General features: G+C 40.8%; 1 protein-coding gene across 2 annotated transcripts in view; it reads left to right on the forward strand.

Moving 5' to 3' along the window:
- Positions 1–14,400, forward strand: part of gne (glucosamine (UDP-N-acetyl)-2-epimerase/N-acetylmannosamine kinase) — an 85,363-nt gene extending 70,963 nt beyond the window's left edge. For both annotated transcript variants that reach the window (XM_072583712.1, XM_072583713.1), the window contains 3 exons: positions 3,642–3,824; positions 7,193–7,309; positions 12,315–14,400. In XM_072583712.1, the coding sequence (XP_072439813.1) occupies positions 3,642–3,824; positions 7,193–7,309; positions 12,315–12,550 (536 nt within the window). In that variant the 3' untranslated portion in view covers positions 12,551–14,400. The remainder of the gene's footprint in view (positions 1–3,641; positions 3,825–7,192; positions 7,310–12,314) is intronic.
- The last annotated feature ends 2,011 nt before the right edge of the window (positions 14,401–16,411 follow it).

The following is a 16,411-nucleotide window of genomic DNA, read 5'->3' on the forward strand; positions in this document are numbered from 1 at the left end:
GCTCTATAAAGCCCTGATTAGACCACACTTAGAATAAAGTGTTCAGTTCTGGTTGCCTCATTATAGGAAGGATGCGGAAACTTTAGAGAATGTGCAGAGGAGATTTACCAGGATGCTGGCTGGACTGGAGGGCATGTCTTACGAAGAAAGGTTGAGGGAGCTAGGGCTTTTCTCATTGGAGTGAAGAAGGATGAGAGATGACTTGATAGAGGTGTACAAGATGATGATAAGCATAGAGTGGATAGCCAGAGACTTTTCCCCAGGGTGGAAATGGCTATCCTGAGAGAGCATGATTGGAGGAAGGTTGAGGAGAGATGTTAGAGGTAGGTTCTTTACACAGAGTGGTGGGTGCATGGCATGCACTGCCAGGTGTGATAGTAGAAACAGATACATTTAAGCGACTCTTGTAGGCATATGGAAGATAGTATAATGAAGAGTAGAATCTTAAGAGTAGAATAAAAGGGTTGACACAACTTTGAGGGCCAAATAGCCTCTACTCTGCCGTACTGTTTTATGTTTTAATCAAGCAGAGTCAGCATCACTTCATGGCCTGATAAATTTGTTAGAATTCTTTGAGGCCATAGCAAGCACGATAGATGAAGGGAAATCGGTAGTTGTAATATAATTAGATTTCCAGAAGGCATTTGATATGGTACCGCATATAAATCTACTTAAGTAGCCATACTCAATGTTATACTGAATAATGGTGTTGAATATAGTATATTAGAATATATAGAGGATTGGCTAACTAATCGCATACAGGGGGCATTTTCAGGCTAGCATTCTGCAACTAGCGGAGTGCCACAAGAATCAGTACCAGGACCACAATTAATACTAATATATATTAATGACTTGGACAAAGCAAGTTAATATGGTATTGTCAAATTAGTAGATGTTGCAAAGAGTCTGCAGAGGGATATAGGCAGGTCAAATGAGTGGGCAAAAGCTAATGTGGGAAAACGTGAAGTTAAAAATTTTTGCAGGGAGAACAGAAGAACTGAATATTACTTAAGTGGAGAAAAGCTACAGAAAGCTTGTGCAAAGAGGGATTGAGGAGTCCTTGTGCATGAATCACAAAAAGCTAGCATCAAAGTTCATTGGGTAATAGGGAAGGCAAATGGTATGTTGGCCTTTATTTCAAAGTGAATGAAATATAAAAGTCCATCTAAAGTAGTCTGCAAGATGTGCTGCTAGTTGAAGTAGGCCGAAGGAGGTTCATTATGTTGACCCCAGGAGTTTTGTTTGAGTAGGTTGATCTTGTACTCATTAAAGAGAATGAGAGATCTTATTGAAGCACGTAAGATTCATAGGAGGCTTTATAGGGTAGATACAAAGAGGTAGAGAGGTAGTTTCACCTTGTGGGAGAGTCTCAGACCAAAGGTTATAATTGCAGAGTAAAGGGTCATAGGGGCAGCGTTGAGGATGATTTTCTTCTCTGAAGGTAGTGAATCCATGGATTTCTTTACCACAGGAGACTGTAGAAGTTGGGTTATTAAATACACTCATTAAGGCCGAGACAGACAGTTCTAATCAGTAAGGGAATCTGGGTTATGGAGAAAAAGCAGGAAAGTGAAGTTGATGATTATCAGCTGCGATCTCATTGAATAGTGAAGGAAAGTCGATGGGTGGAACGATTTACTTCTGTTTCTACATCTCATGGCTTTTATAGCTACATGGAGTAATCTAGGTGTAGTCTTTTCACATGTTATTATCTTAAAGTGTTTACCTCAACTAATAAGTAGGAGAAAGTGAGGACTGCAGATGCTGGAGATCAGAGCTGAAAATGTGTTGCTGGAAAAGCGCAGCAGGTCAGACAGCATCCAAGGAGCAGGAGAATCGACGTTTCGGGCATGAAACATCGATTCTCCTGCTCCTTGGATGCTGCCTGACCTGCTGCGCTTTTCCAGCAACACATTTTCAGCTCAACTAATCAGTACTTAATTTCTGTGTTCTCCTTTAGATTCAAGTTAAAATTATACATACTAAGATTCCCCATGGTAGGCTATTGACAAAATATGGAGGCATGGGATTGAGGGTGATTTAGCAGTTTGGATCAGAAGTTGGCTAGCTGAAAGAAGACAGAGGGTGGTGGTTGATGGGAAATGTTCATCCTGGAGTTCAGTTACTAGTAGTGTACCGCAGGGATCTGTTTTGGGGCCACTGCTGTTTGTCATTTTTATAAATTACCTGGATGAGGGTATAGAAGGATGGTCTAGTAAATTTGCTGATGACACTAAGGTCGGTGGAGTTGTGCTTAGTGCTGAAGGATGTTGCAGGTTACAGAGAAACATAGGTAAGCTGCAGAGCTGGCCTGAGAGGTGGAAAATGGAGTTTAATGTGGCTAAGTGTGAGGGGGTTCACTTTAGAAGGAGCAACAGGATTACAGAGTACTGGGCTAATGGTAAGATTCTTGATAGTGTAGATGAGCACAGAGGTCTTGGTGTCCAGGTGCAAAAATCCCTCAAAGTTGCCACCCAGGTTGATAGGGTTGTTAAGAAGGCATATGGTCTGTTGGTGTTTATTGTTAGGGGGATTGAGTTTCAGAGCTACGAGGTCATGGTTCAGCTGTACAAGACACTGGTAATGCTGTACCTGGAGTATTGTGTGCAGTTCTGGTCACTTCATTATAGGAAGGATGTGGAAGCTTTGGAAAGGGTTCAGAGGAGATTTACTAGGGTCTTGCTGGGAATGGAGGGAAGGTCTTATGAGGAAAGGCTGAGGAGCTTGAGGCTGTTTTCGCTAGAGGGAAGAAAGTTGAGAGGTGACATAATTGAGACATATAAGATAATTAGAGGGTTGGATAGAGTGGACAGTGAGCCTTTTTCCTTGGATGGTGATATCTAGCATGAGGAGACAGAGCTTTAAATTGAGGGCTGATAGTATAGGATAGATGTCAGAGTTGGTTTTTTTACTCAGAGAAGTAGAGGTGTGGAATGCCCTGCCTGCAACAGTAGTAGACTCGCCAATTTTAAGGGCATTTAAATGGTCATTGGATAGGCACATGGATGAAATGATTGGTTTCACAGGTTGGCGCAACATCGAGGGCTGAAGCTGAAAAATGTGTTGCTGGAAAAGCGCAGGTCAGGCCGCATCCAAGGAGCAGGAGAATCGACGTTTCAGGCATAAGCCCTTCTTCAGGAATGAGGCATCGACGTTTCGGGCACAAGACCCTCATTCCTGAAGAAGGGATCAAATCTCCAGCTCCTTGGATGCTGCCTGACCTGCTGCGCTTTTCCAGCAAGACATTTTTCAGCTCTGATTTCCAGCATCTGCAGTCCTCACTTTCTCCTAATCGAGGGCTGAAGGGCCTGTAATGCGCTGTAATGTTCTTTATTCTGTGTTCTATACTGAGTTCTGAAGAACGGTAACTGGACTTGAAACATTAACTGTTTCTCTCTCCACAGATGCTGCTAGACCTGCTGAGTTTCTCCAGCAATTTGTGCTTCTTTAAAAGTCATACTATCCAGTATCATAAGCGACCTATTTTAGCGTAATTTGAATGTGCTTGAAGATTGAATTAAGTATAATAAAATTGTAAAATACTAGAGGATGCAGTCAGTTTGAAACTTGCAGTGTCTGTGAAGTGTAAAGTTCATTTGGAAATTGGTGATTCCTAACAAAGAATGAATTTTGTTCACTAGGAATTGGAGGGGGAATCATCCACAATAATGAGCTGATTCATGGCAGTATGTTCTGTGCCGCTGAGTTTGGTCACATCATGGTATCGATGGATGGGCCTGAATGCATGTGTGGGAGTAGGGGCTGCATAGAAGCATATGCTTCCGGAATAGCACTACAAAGAGAGGCAAAGAGATTACATGATGGTAAGTGACACAACTTCCAAAAATTCAAATATTTTTCATTTAACAAGATGATGATAGCGTCATTTCAAATGGGAACGTAACAGTGGAATTCAGAGACCATCTTAAGTCCACAGATATGTAAAGTGTGGAACAGAGAGCAGGCGTGTTTGCCACACAGAAGAATCTGGGTCTGTACAGCCATGACAAAATTCGGAATTCAATTATGTTTCCATAGATTTACAGCAAGTTCTGGTTGAAAAGCCAATCAGGAGTCTGTTCCTTGAAAACACAGGCATAGAATTGAGCATCTACCTCTTTACCCCCTGCTTGAATAAGGCCACCTGGTAGATACAACATAAATGAGCCCTGAATAGAGTGGTGCTGGAAATGCACAGCAGGTCAGACAGCATCCACACAGCAAGAAAAATCGATGTTTTGGGCAGGAGCCCTTCATCAGGAATGAAGAAGATTCCTGATGAAGGGATCCTGCCCAAAACGTCGATTTTCCTGCTCCTCGGATGTTGCCTGACCTGCTGTGCATTTTCAGCACCACACTAATCTAGACTGTAATCTCCAGCATCTGCAGTCCTCACTTTGGCCTACACATTGAGTCCTGGTAACTCCTTGTTTTAAACTTCTTCCACAGTCCCTTGGTTTAAAACAATATCTTCTCCTGTGTCCCAGCTGTCCTTGAGAAGGTGAGCTCGCTTCTTAAACCACTGCAGTCCATGTGCTGGAGGTTAACCCACAATTCCCTTAAGGAGAGAATTGTATAATTTTGATTCACTGACACTGAAGAAACACCAATATAGTTCTCAGTCAGGATGGTGAGTGACTTGGATGCAAACTTGCAGGTGATGATGTTCCCATGTATCTGCTGCCCTTGTCCTTTTAGATGGAAGTGGTCATGGGTTTGGAAAGTGCAGTTTGAGGATCTTTGGTGAATTGATGAAAAACATCTTGTAGATAGTACACATTGTTGATACTTAGCATCTCTGGTGGAAGGACCTGATCTTGTAGCCATTGTCTTTATGTGGCGAGTCCGGTTGCCTTTTTGGTCAATGTTCATAGAGGATATTCAGTCAAGGTAAAACTGTTGAATGTCAAAAGGTGGTAAGGGGTGGTTTTGGATTGCCTCTCGTTGGGGATAGTCATTGCCTGGCATTTGTGGTGGCACATATACTACCTGCCACTATCAACCAAACCTGGATATTGACCTGGTCTTGATGTGTTTGAACGTGGACTGCTTCCGTATCTGCGGAGTCACGAATGGTGCTGAATATTGTGAAATCACTGTTCCAATTACCTTATCATGGTGGGAAGGTCATTGATGAAGCAGCTGAAGGTGGTTGCACCTAGAGCACTACCCTGAGGAACTCCTGCAGAAATGTCCTGGAGCTGAGCTGATTGACCTCCAACAGCCACAACCATTTTCCCATGTGTCGAGTATGACTCCAATCAGAGGAGAGTTTGTCCCCTGACACCCATTGATTCCAGTTTTGCTCAGGCTCCTTGATGCTCCACTCTGATGAGTGCAGCCTCAATGTCGAAGGCAGTCACACTTTGCCTGTGGAATTCAGCTCTTTTATAGATTAGGAGCTGAGTAACCCTGGTGGAACCCAAACTGGGCATCACTGAGCAGGTTATTGCTGAGCAAGTGCTGCTACCTGGTAATTGGTCAGGTTGGATTTTTCGTACTTTTTCTATACAGCATGTACCTGGGCAATTTTCCATATTGTCAGGGAGATGTCAGTATTGTAACTGTACTGAAAGAGCTTAGCTAGGGGGACAGCAAGTTCTGGAATACAAGTCTTAAGTACTATTGCCAGAATTTTGTCAGGGCCCGTAGCCTTTGCAGTATCCAATGCCTCCAACCGTTTCTTGATAACAAGTGGAGTGAATTGAATTGGCTGAAGACTGGTATCTGTGTTGCTAGGGACTACTGGAGAATGCTGAGCTGGATTATCCACTTGGTATTTTTGGCTGAAGATTGCTATGAATTGCTATTACCTTTAGCACGAATGTGCTCTCTCCTCCATCATTGAAGATGGGGATATTTTTGGAGCATCCTCTTCCAGTCAGTTATTTAATCATCCAATACCATTCACGACTAGATATTGCAGAACTGCAAAGCTTAGATTTGATCCATTGGTTGTGGGATTGCCTATCACTGCTGCTAATGCAAGTAGTCCTGTTTGATAGCTTCACCAGGTTACCACCTCATTTTCAAATAAGCCTGGTTCTGTTCCTGGTAGATTGTCTTGCACTCTCCGTTGAACGAGGGTTGACCTCTTGGCTTAATGACAATGGTTGAGTGGGTGGTATGCCAGGCCATGAGGTTACAGATTCTGCTGCTGATGACTACATCTATGCATTTTTTTAAAAACTGAATTGCTTCCATCACACTCTGAGAGGGTGTTTCAGACTGTAACCGTTTGCTGCCTGAAAACTGTTTTCATAATGTCACTTTTTTGCTTCTTTTATTCACTTTAAATTTGTACCCCATCAGTTTTGATTTTATCATGAGTGGTCTCAGTCTCTCCCCACCTACTCTGTCCAGCCCCTCAGTTTTATGTGCCGATATCAATTCTCCGTTATAGCCAGAATATCCTATTTCCACATTGTAATCTATGCCTGTAATTCACCAATCTTATTAGGGTGAGGGAGTGAATCTGGGTGGCACAGTGGCTCAGTGGATAGCAGTGCTGCCTCACACCACCAGGAACCCGGGTTCGATTCCACTATCAGTCACGTTCCGTCTGTAACTTCTTGGGTTTTCTCTAGGTACTCTGGTTTCCTCCCACACCCCAAAAATATGCAGTTTAGGTGGATTGACCGTGGGAGCTGCAGGATTAGAGGGAAAGGATGGGGGATTTGGGTTTGTGTAGGATGCTCTTCGGGGGGCCAGTGTGGATTTGATGGACCAAGTGGCCAGCTTCCCACTATAGACATTCTATGGTTCTATTTACTTGATTAGTGAGGAAAACATTTTGTAGGAGCTTTTTATTTGCACTTGCCAGAGCAAGTCGCAAGAAAAATCAAAGTAAAAATTACACATATTGTATGAGAGGAGAATGCTGATTGTTTGGCAAGTGGAATGTGATTGAGGTATTGTGATAGGAAGTTTCAGTTAAAATGATGACTGATAGTCAACTGCTAAGCTTTCTTTAAATTTTAACCGTAGTTGGTCAAGGCATTACCCTGAGAAATGACTGATACCTTTTTGTTGAGTTGGAACAATACAGTGTGTGTAGACATTCTTCTTGTCTGTAACAAACAGGATCCTGTTTAGTAGACGTGGCTTCCAGTACGAGCAGCTATGCCATTCACTGCCCTGAAGGGACTTCTTATCATCAGCTCCGTTTAATATTTCTGTTTACCTCTTACAGAAGATTTGCTTCTAGTGGAAGGAATGTCTATCAAAAATGAAGAGACAGTGAGTGCAATTCATCTCATTCAAGCTGCAGAACTAGGGAGTACTGAGGCACGGAAAGTGCTCCAAACAGGTAATACACAGCATGTGGAGAGTATTCTCTAAACTGGTAAACCCTGCAGGTGGCTGCACTGAGGTAAGTTAGACAGTATACTGTCTGCAATTTGGATTACATGAAGGTTTTATGACAGATGACAGTTTTCCCTCTGATCACCTTGAACTTATCATCCTATTCAGGAGACCATCTAATCAGCATCAGTGAAATAATTTGTATGGGAAAACCTGGGCTCCTATCTCCAGTGTGTCATTGCTGGTTGTGATGCACTCACAATCACAACGTTGGCTTTTGTATGCTGTAGGGATGTTAGTAAAGTGTTTCCAACCAGCAAGTCATGTGACACCAGTGAAGATTGGTGCACTCCTTTAACCCAACTATGATGTGGAAGAGCAGGTGTTGGACTAGAGTGGACAAAGTTAAAAATCACACTACACCAGGTTATAGTCCAACAGGTCTATTTGGAAGCACTAGCTTTTGGAGCATTGCTCCTTCATCAGGTGGTTGTGGAGAATAAGACCATAAGAGACAGAATTTATAGCAAACGTTTACAGTGTGATGTAACTTAAATTATACTTTGAGAAAGATCTGGATTGTTTGTTACGTCTCTCATCTTTTAGAATGACCATGTTCATTTCAGTTCTTTCATATGTAAATCACAAAACTTTTTTAAAAAGTTACATTCTCAAGTACACTTTAACAATTGGTTTCATGTCGGCCCAGATAATGTATTGAAGGTGTTAACTCCCTGTGAGGCTGTCAGTGCCACAATGGTCAGACTGATTCTAATCTAAAAAAACAGATTTACAGAATCTTTCAAGGATTCATGCAGTTTGTGAGCAAAATAAAATGTAATTCTGCAAGTACAAATTCACCCACAAACTTACATGTGCGTGTGGTGGGGATTATGAATGTCTGTGAGAGTGTGCGCGCATGTGTGTGAATGTGCGTGTAAAGGGGTATAAGTCTGTGAGAGTGTGTGTGTGTGGGAGAGTATGTGTGAGCGTATGAGAGAGGGTGTGTGTGTGTATGTATATAGGAGTGTCTGTGTATGTGTGCGCGTCTGTGTGTGTATATAGTGTAATGGCGTCACCTGTAGTGTGACCTCAATCAAGGTCCCGGTTGCGGCCATCCCCCAGGTACCGAACTTGGCTATTAGCCTCTGCTCAACAACACTTTTCATTGTTTCCTGCTCCGAAGTCTGCCTTGGAAAAGTGGCCAAGCAGAGGCTGGTAGCCAAGGTCGGTACCCATAGGGAGGGCCTCAACCGGGATCTTGGGTTCATGTCACACTACAGGTGATCACCATTGCACTGTATATACACACACACACACACACACACACACACACACACACACACACACACACACACGCAGACCCTCTCTCATAACACTTCCACCCACACCTTCTCATAGACTTATACCATTTTATACTCACATTCACGCACATGCACATACACTCTCACAGACACGCTCCCCCCATCACACACACATGCACATAAGTTTGTGGGGCGAAATAGTACTTGCAGAATTACATTTTACTTTGCTCAAAACCTGCATGAATCCATGTAAGATTCTGTAAATCCGTTTCTTAGATTAGAATCAGTCTGACCATTGGGGCACAGACAGTCTCTCACAGGGAAGCTAACACCTTCAATACATTAACTGGGCTGACATAACACCAATTGTTAAAGTGCACTTGAGAATATAATTTTTAAAAAAAGTTTTGTGATTTACATATGAAAGAACTGAAACCAACAAGGTCATTCTAACAGATGAGAGACTTAACAAACAATCCAGATCTTTTTCAATATATAATTTCAATTGCATCACATTGTAAACCTTTGCTATAAATTCTGTGTCTTATGATCTTCTATTTCACAACCAGCAGATGAAGGAGCAGCGCTGTGAAAGCTAGTGCTTCCAAATAAACCTGTTGGACTATAACCTGGTGTTGTGTGATTTGTAACTCTTAACCCAACTAGTCCCTTATGCTTATGAGAGGAGCCATTAAATGTGACTTTGTTGATATAACTCTGTTACCCACATTGAAGAACTGCAGCGACCTCATTAACTGAGATGCAGCTGGGATTGGAAACTTCAGAATAAGCCAAGTGCTTCATTTTATATTGCAGACCTTGTGAGATATTTGCATTGAGGTCTGAAGTTAATTCTCAAGTGACTCAGTAAAATGTTATGTTCGAATTGAAGCAAGTTTCCTAGAATAATCCTCGCTGATTTTGTTTTTTGTGGCTCAGTTGTTGAGAATGGGGACTTTAACCACTTGGTTCCCCAGTGTCCAGGCCACAAGAATAAAAGATGAATCCTGATAGGATACAGTCTGAGAAATAAGTCCCCTAATGTGAATTGTCAGCAGTGTGAAGAAGGCCAGCATCATTTGTGTATTCACAGACCTGTGAAAGAATAGGCCCCACACATTTTCAATGAAGAGCTATGTCAGTTATTTTATAGGCTGCTCTGAGGGAGCTCCTGTCTTTAATAACAGAGAGAAAGAAAGGTGCATGCACCTAATCAGTATTTTGTGTCTGTATTCACAGAAAGTGCGTCTTAGACGAATTAGAAACATTGCCAAAGATACTTGAAAATTGAGAAAGAAAAGACAGGAAGGGAGGAAGGACATTAAAATAATTGCCTGAAAAAAGGCGTGAGAAAACAATTAAACCTAAAGACTGACAAGTCTCCAGGACCAGATGCCTACTTTGTAGAATTTTAAAGGAAAAGACTGCAGAGAGAGTGCATATATTGGTTACAGTCTTCCAATCAGAGGCTAGGAATCCTGTAGTGGCTAATTCACCACTTGACTCCTAAAGCCTATTCACCATCTACAAGGCACCAGTCAGAAGTGTGATTGAATACTCCCCATGTGCCTGGATAGGAATAGCTCCAATAACACTCCAGAAGCTTGACACCATCCAGGACAAAGCAGCCCACGTTTTGGCACCACATTCATAAATATCGACTCCCACTATCATTGACACTGAGCAGCAGTATATACCATCTAGAAGATGCACTGCAGAAATTCATTGAGGTTCCTTCGATAGAACTTTCCAAACCATGACCACTTCCATCTAGAAGGACAAGGCCAGCAGATACCATTCACAAGTTCCACTCCAAGCCATTCACCATTCTGACTGGGGATCACTGTTCCTTCAGTATTGCTGGGTCAAAGTCCTAGAATTCCCCCTCTAAGGGCATTATGAGTCTACCCACAGCACACTGACTATAGTGGTTCAAGAAGGCAGTTCACTGCAATCTTCTCAAGGACAACTCGGGACAGGCAATAAATGTTAGAAAAACAATGACACCCACAGCCCAAGAGTCAATAAAAAATTCCTTATATTCTTGAAGGGCCCCCAACAATTAGAAACTCACAATATTTAAGGAGGAGGGCAGGAAACTATCAGCCAGTTAGCCTGACATCTATTAGAGAGAAATTGCTAGCATCCATTTTAAAGATTATATACTTAGAAAATCATAATGGACCCAGTATGACTGAAGTCAACAGTGTTTTGTGAAAGTGAGCTGTATTTAACTAATTAGTGTTTTTGAGGATGTAACAAGCAAGATGGATAAACCTTTAGATGTGGTGTACTTGGATTTTCAAAACCGTTTTAATAAGGTGCAACATCCAAAGTTAATAATGAAGAAAAGAGCTCCTAAGGTGTAAAGGCTTGTCAAAGCAATTAGCGTAGATAAATAATTGGGTGGCTAATTGGTGCAGAGAATACGGATGGTAAGCTATAACTAATGAATTACCACTGCGATCGGTGCTGAGACCTCAACTGTACAATCTATATCAATGATTTGGGTGAAGACACCTAATGTATTGTAGCATAATGCTACTAATCACACCAAGATTAGTAGGAAAATAAGTTGTCAAGAAAAGGAAGAAAGCCTGCAACAATTAAGGTTAAGTGAATGTGCAAGAAATTGGTAGGAGTACACAATGTGGATCAGTGTGAACTGATCTATTTTGATGGAAAGAATAGATGGAAGAGAGGTAGCACTAAAGGTATTCTGGGTGCCCTGTTATCTGAATTATAAGTTAGTTTGTAGTTTTGGGAAATGCAATGTTAATTATTATAAGGAGAATGGAATAGAGAAGAAAGGACGTTTCAGTGCGGCTGTACAAATCACATCTGAAGAAATGCTTTGGTGTACTAATTAGAAATGGGAATTAATTGCAGTAGAAGCAGTTCAGAGAAATTGTACTTGTTTCATTCCTGCTATAAATGGCTTATACTATGAAGAAAGATTGGGCCTATGTTCACTGGAATAAGTGGTGATCTTGTTAAAATGTATAAGACCCTGAGATGATTGGATAGGGTAGAAACCAGAGCTGTGTTCCTTTGTGAGATCAGCTAAAACTAATGAACATAATTTAAAAATAAGAGATCTCCTTTTCAATATAAAGGTGGGATTTTTTTTTGTCTGGGTTATTGGTTTGGGAGCATTCTTCCCCAGGGAGAAGTGGAGGGTGAATCATTGAATTTATTCAAGCCTGAGTTAGAGAGATCTTTGATCAATCCCAGAGTTTGGAATTGTGGGGACTTTAAGGAAAGTAGAGCTGAGTACAGGCAGATCAGCCACGATCATATTCAATGGTGCAGGAGGATGACTTGCTTAGTTTTGTTGCTGAGTCTTGTGTTCCTACAGGCCCAGGTGAACAGCACTTGGTGCAAGGTAAGTAATGGGCAGCAACCTGGTAGACAAACTAAACTTTACAAAAGGTAGAATTGGCAGAGCAGGAAACCTCTAGACTGAACAGTACCAGAACATTGCAATTTTGTGTACTGATTAACTTACTGCTTACATTTTATATTCTACTAAGTTGCATCATAGAGGTGTAACCTATGTATTATAGCTTATTAATGCAGTATAAAGAAGGCTATTCAATCCATCAAATCTGTAACAGCCTTTTAAAATAAATTGTGAATAAACTGCTCTGTTGCCTTTGTTTTTAAGTTTGTGACAATTGAGCAAAATCTTGTTATTTTCCACAGCTGGCTGTGCTCTTGGTGTCGGTATTACAAACATTCTGCATACACTGAACCCATCTCTTGTTATCCTCTCTGGAGTTCTGGCTGCTCACAATGAGAGTATCGTGAAGGAGGTGATCACCCAACGAGCCCTACCATCCACACAAACCGTTGAAGTAGCTGTCTCCAATCTTTCTGATCCTGCTCTCCTCGGAGCAGCCAGTATGGTTTTAGATTATGCAACACGCAGAACCTATTAGACCAATGGGAGTCTGAACCCTGAACTGACCATGTTTCTATTTAGAAATTAATTTAAGCTTTATTCTCAACCTTTCTTCTTTATTTGTTGAGTCTTCCATGTGGATTTAGTACCTCCCTGAAACCAGCTTAATTCAAGATTGAGTAGACTGTCTTTGAGATTGTGTTAGTTCATAATTTGTGTTCTGTTAGCAACACTATTTCCAAATCACACTCTCCTGCAGCCTAACATTTGTGCAATTCAGAGAGAGATGATATTCCTGTGAAATTCCACAATGATGTCTAAACTACCTTTGGCTTAAGCCAGAGCTGCTAAAATGGAGTCAGGACCACAATGGTGTTGTGGGCAAAAATTCTTGAGAGATCTGAGGTTGTAACGGCTGCCAGACCAAGTGACAATAGTTGTCCTTTCACTCAAACAGGCTGTGCTCTCACTGAGGGGTCTTGACTTTCAAGTTTCAAAATGGGGTTACAGTGGGAAACAATTTGGAAAGTGCTGGCTTTCCAGTGAAAATTTTGAGCCTGTGTCTGAGGTATTTTGATCAACAAAACTGTTAGTTCAGAGGGCTCATAGAAATTAAAATCAGACCGCTGCTGTGTCTTGTTACATGTTATGTTGCAGAAATTGTTCATTCTCCTTTTGCCATTAAGACTAAGCAATCCTGGAGCTGCAGCTTTGATCTTGATTTTAAATTATCTTCCAGAAATCTTTTTGGAGCAAGCAGACATTTAAATCCTTTAAAATTAAATGTTTAGTCTCAAGTTTGCTGTCCACGTATGCCGCTTCCAATTAGGTTACGCATTTAGATTTTCACTGTGTAACCTTGACAAAATAGCAGCTATTCATAAACCTACCGTTGAACATGAGGGTGGTGAAATTGTGTTTTTGCATCATGTTGAAAATGGCTCCAGTTTTTACTCCTGCCCTGATTAGAAACTCTCATCCTTTCCATCCTTGGCCTGTCAGCTTTAATACCCTCCCAGTCCCAGGATCTTGGACATTTTCACTCCTAACGGAGGAAAATATGGCAAACTTATTAGAGACAGATTTGACACGTGACTTGTTACAGGCAAAGCTTCTTCCACATTTAATAAAAATTCTGATTGGATTTATCTACAAGAAATCTCGAAGAATATGGTATTTTAGAGTATGTGTATCAGGTCAGTTGAAGAGAAAGGGGGTGGTGAGGAGACTCATGTGAAGCATAAACACCGACATAAACCATTTGGGCTGAATGATCTGTTGCTGAGCTGTACGGAAGGATTGTGAAAATCCTGGGAAGGGGAAATCAAATAAATAGAGGCATTTAATTGTACAGGGCAGACAGATAAAAGTCAGCTTTCCAAAAGCAGGACAAAATTATAGAATTTGTTTAGCAGCAACTTGATGACAGCAAGCATCAGGAACCACTTCAACACATTAACATGTCATGAATGATCATCTACAGGTAACTCTGTCAGAATTACATGTAACTTTTCAATGTATTAATCAGTAAATGAGCAACATGTGCCTTCAGATTCATGACTGCTTCAGTGTGATGTGTAGTTGATAGGGCAATCTTCCTGTTGGGTTGGGAGCAAGGTGTTTCTTGTATCAGGAGTTTTGCTGAACTACTAAAGAGGAGAGATTGCAAATCGAAATCAGAGGGAGGCTCTTGGAGCAAGGTGTGGGTAACTGAGTGAAGCAGCAATTCCAGCAATCTAAAGTGGAGAGGACCTGCCAGTTAGAGAATGGAAAGAATCCGTTTCTGTTCCCAGAATCTCCCCTCAGACTGTAGCAATAATGTCCAACACTCATGAGGAACGAGCACCCTACAGTTGGGGGGAGTGAGTGTCCTATACTCGGTTTGGGGTGGGGGTGGGGGTGGGGGTGGGGGTGGGGTGGGGGTGGGGGGGAGGAGAGGAGAAGAGTCGGAAACAAATGCCTGTCTGGTTGTTCTTTTAAAAGGATGCTTGGATCTTTGACCTTGTGAGGTATTGCTACATGATTGGCCGGGCTGATTGTGAGCAAATACCTCATTGGCTCCCACTACCAGGCCAATCAGTGAAATACCGTGTTCTGGATTCCCCCACTGGAAACACTAAGCAGATTTACACAACATAGTTTACACAAAGATTAGACATAGAGAAAAAATTGTATCAGCCATGAAAAAGATGGCACGTGAGATTTTATAAACCCAAAAATTATAATCTCATACCAAATGGTAGTCATTACCTGATGAAGCTCCTGAAAACAATTCAGCAAATTGAGGTCAGAAATGAATTGTCTCAGGCATTTGTCACTATTTATATTGTGTGCTGTACAAAATGTTTAAATTCTATAAAATTTGTGTATCACTAGTTATATGAGAAATAAGAATGATATTTCCGTTGCATCGTGAAATGTATTCATTACCCTGGAGGATCTTCTGCAGGAGTTCAAGTCACCAACCAGCGACATTTTTATACCTTGTCATGAAATTAATTAAGAATTTCTTCTGAACATCATTGGTCCCCTAAGAAAAATCAATTGTTAATCATGGTCTGGCCTTCAGTAGTAGGTTGGCATTAACAGGATAACAAGCAATTGTTCGGTTTCTTCTCCAATTTGCCAATCTTGAAACCTGTATTTTTGTAACTTATGTCAATCACCAATATGATTATTTAAATGAAATCAGTGACATAAATGGTAATAAGTTACAGTCAATGAAACGTCTGCCCATACTGCTTTAGTTTAAAAATAATGATAAAGATAGAGTAAATTAATGGTGATGATGAATTCTGTGATCAAAGTTAATTATCACAAACTGCTAAAAGAGGAAGGGATGTGTGTGTTTTTTTTGTGATATGTGGTTATAATGGTGGTAGGTAAGTTTTAAGGCAGACACAGGCCAAGAATTTTGTTTTTGTTTTGAAGATAAGGATGGGGGGGGGGGGTTTAATGGATTGATTACAGGGCAGTTAAGATAGATGTTAGTGTATTTACAAGGAAGTAAAGACTAAAGTATGATGTAAAAAGAGAAATACATAATTTGCTTTAATGCCAGCAGAATATTTATGTTTCCAACCTTTATCTGTAGCAACATTTAGGTAAAATGATGTGTCTTTGCCTGTCTTGAACTTTTGTTATCCATGTCTACAAAATTCAGAAATGAAGGTACTGATTGGATTTAATTTATTATCTAATTTTATCAGAGTAACAAAATCACAGTTTCTGTTAGTAACTGAAAAGCTGTGGGGATTTTTACGTGAATAAGGAGGAAGTTATGTCTCCTACAGTCATCAGCACTGAAGCTTTCTGTATGATTCCTATCCTATTAATTGGGTTTAATGAAGAAACATTAACCCATCTCTTTGGAGATTTTAATTATTAAAAATCCATTGACTCAAATCCTTGTTTAAATATTGCATATCAATTTTATTGTAACCTTTGTTCAGTGAATCTTGTTTAAAAAATGCTCAGTGTGCCACACAAAAGAATTATTAATGTCAATTAAAGTGCGATGTTGTTGCAATCCCAACATTGTTGTTGGGATCCTAGCTCACTGGAGTTTTTATGCTTCTTGGCTCCATGATGTGAGTTCTGTACATTTCTGTGTACGGTAATGGTAGTGTCCTGACCATCAGACATTTAAAGTTTTAGAATGCAGCAAAGTTGTTTAACTCTCTGATACTTAAATAAAGAGAGGCAGGTTTACAAAGTGTTTGCAGCAATGATACATTTATACAGCTAAACTGGATACCATTTTAAATAAAAGTGAAGGGCTTGATTCTGATGTTCCCCAGTCTGCTGTTTTAGTTTTCAGTTTGATTTTACTAATCTTCTATTTTAACTAAGTTTATTTTAAAAGCGAGTTCAAATGTTTTGTTGGTATTTTCTGTTT

This window comes from Chiloscyllium punctatum, chromosome 14 (assembly GCF_047496795.1).
Source record: "Chiloscyllium punctatum isolate Juve2018m chromosome 14, sChiPun1.3, whole genome shotgun sequence".
NCBI lineage: Eukaryota > Metazoa > Chordata > Chondrichthyes > Orectolobiformes > Hemiscylliidae > Chiloscyllium > Chiloscyllium punctatum.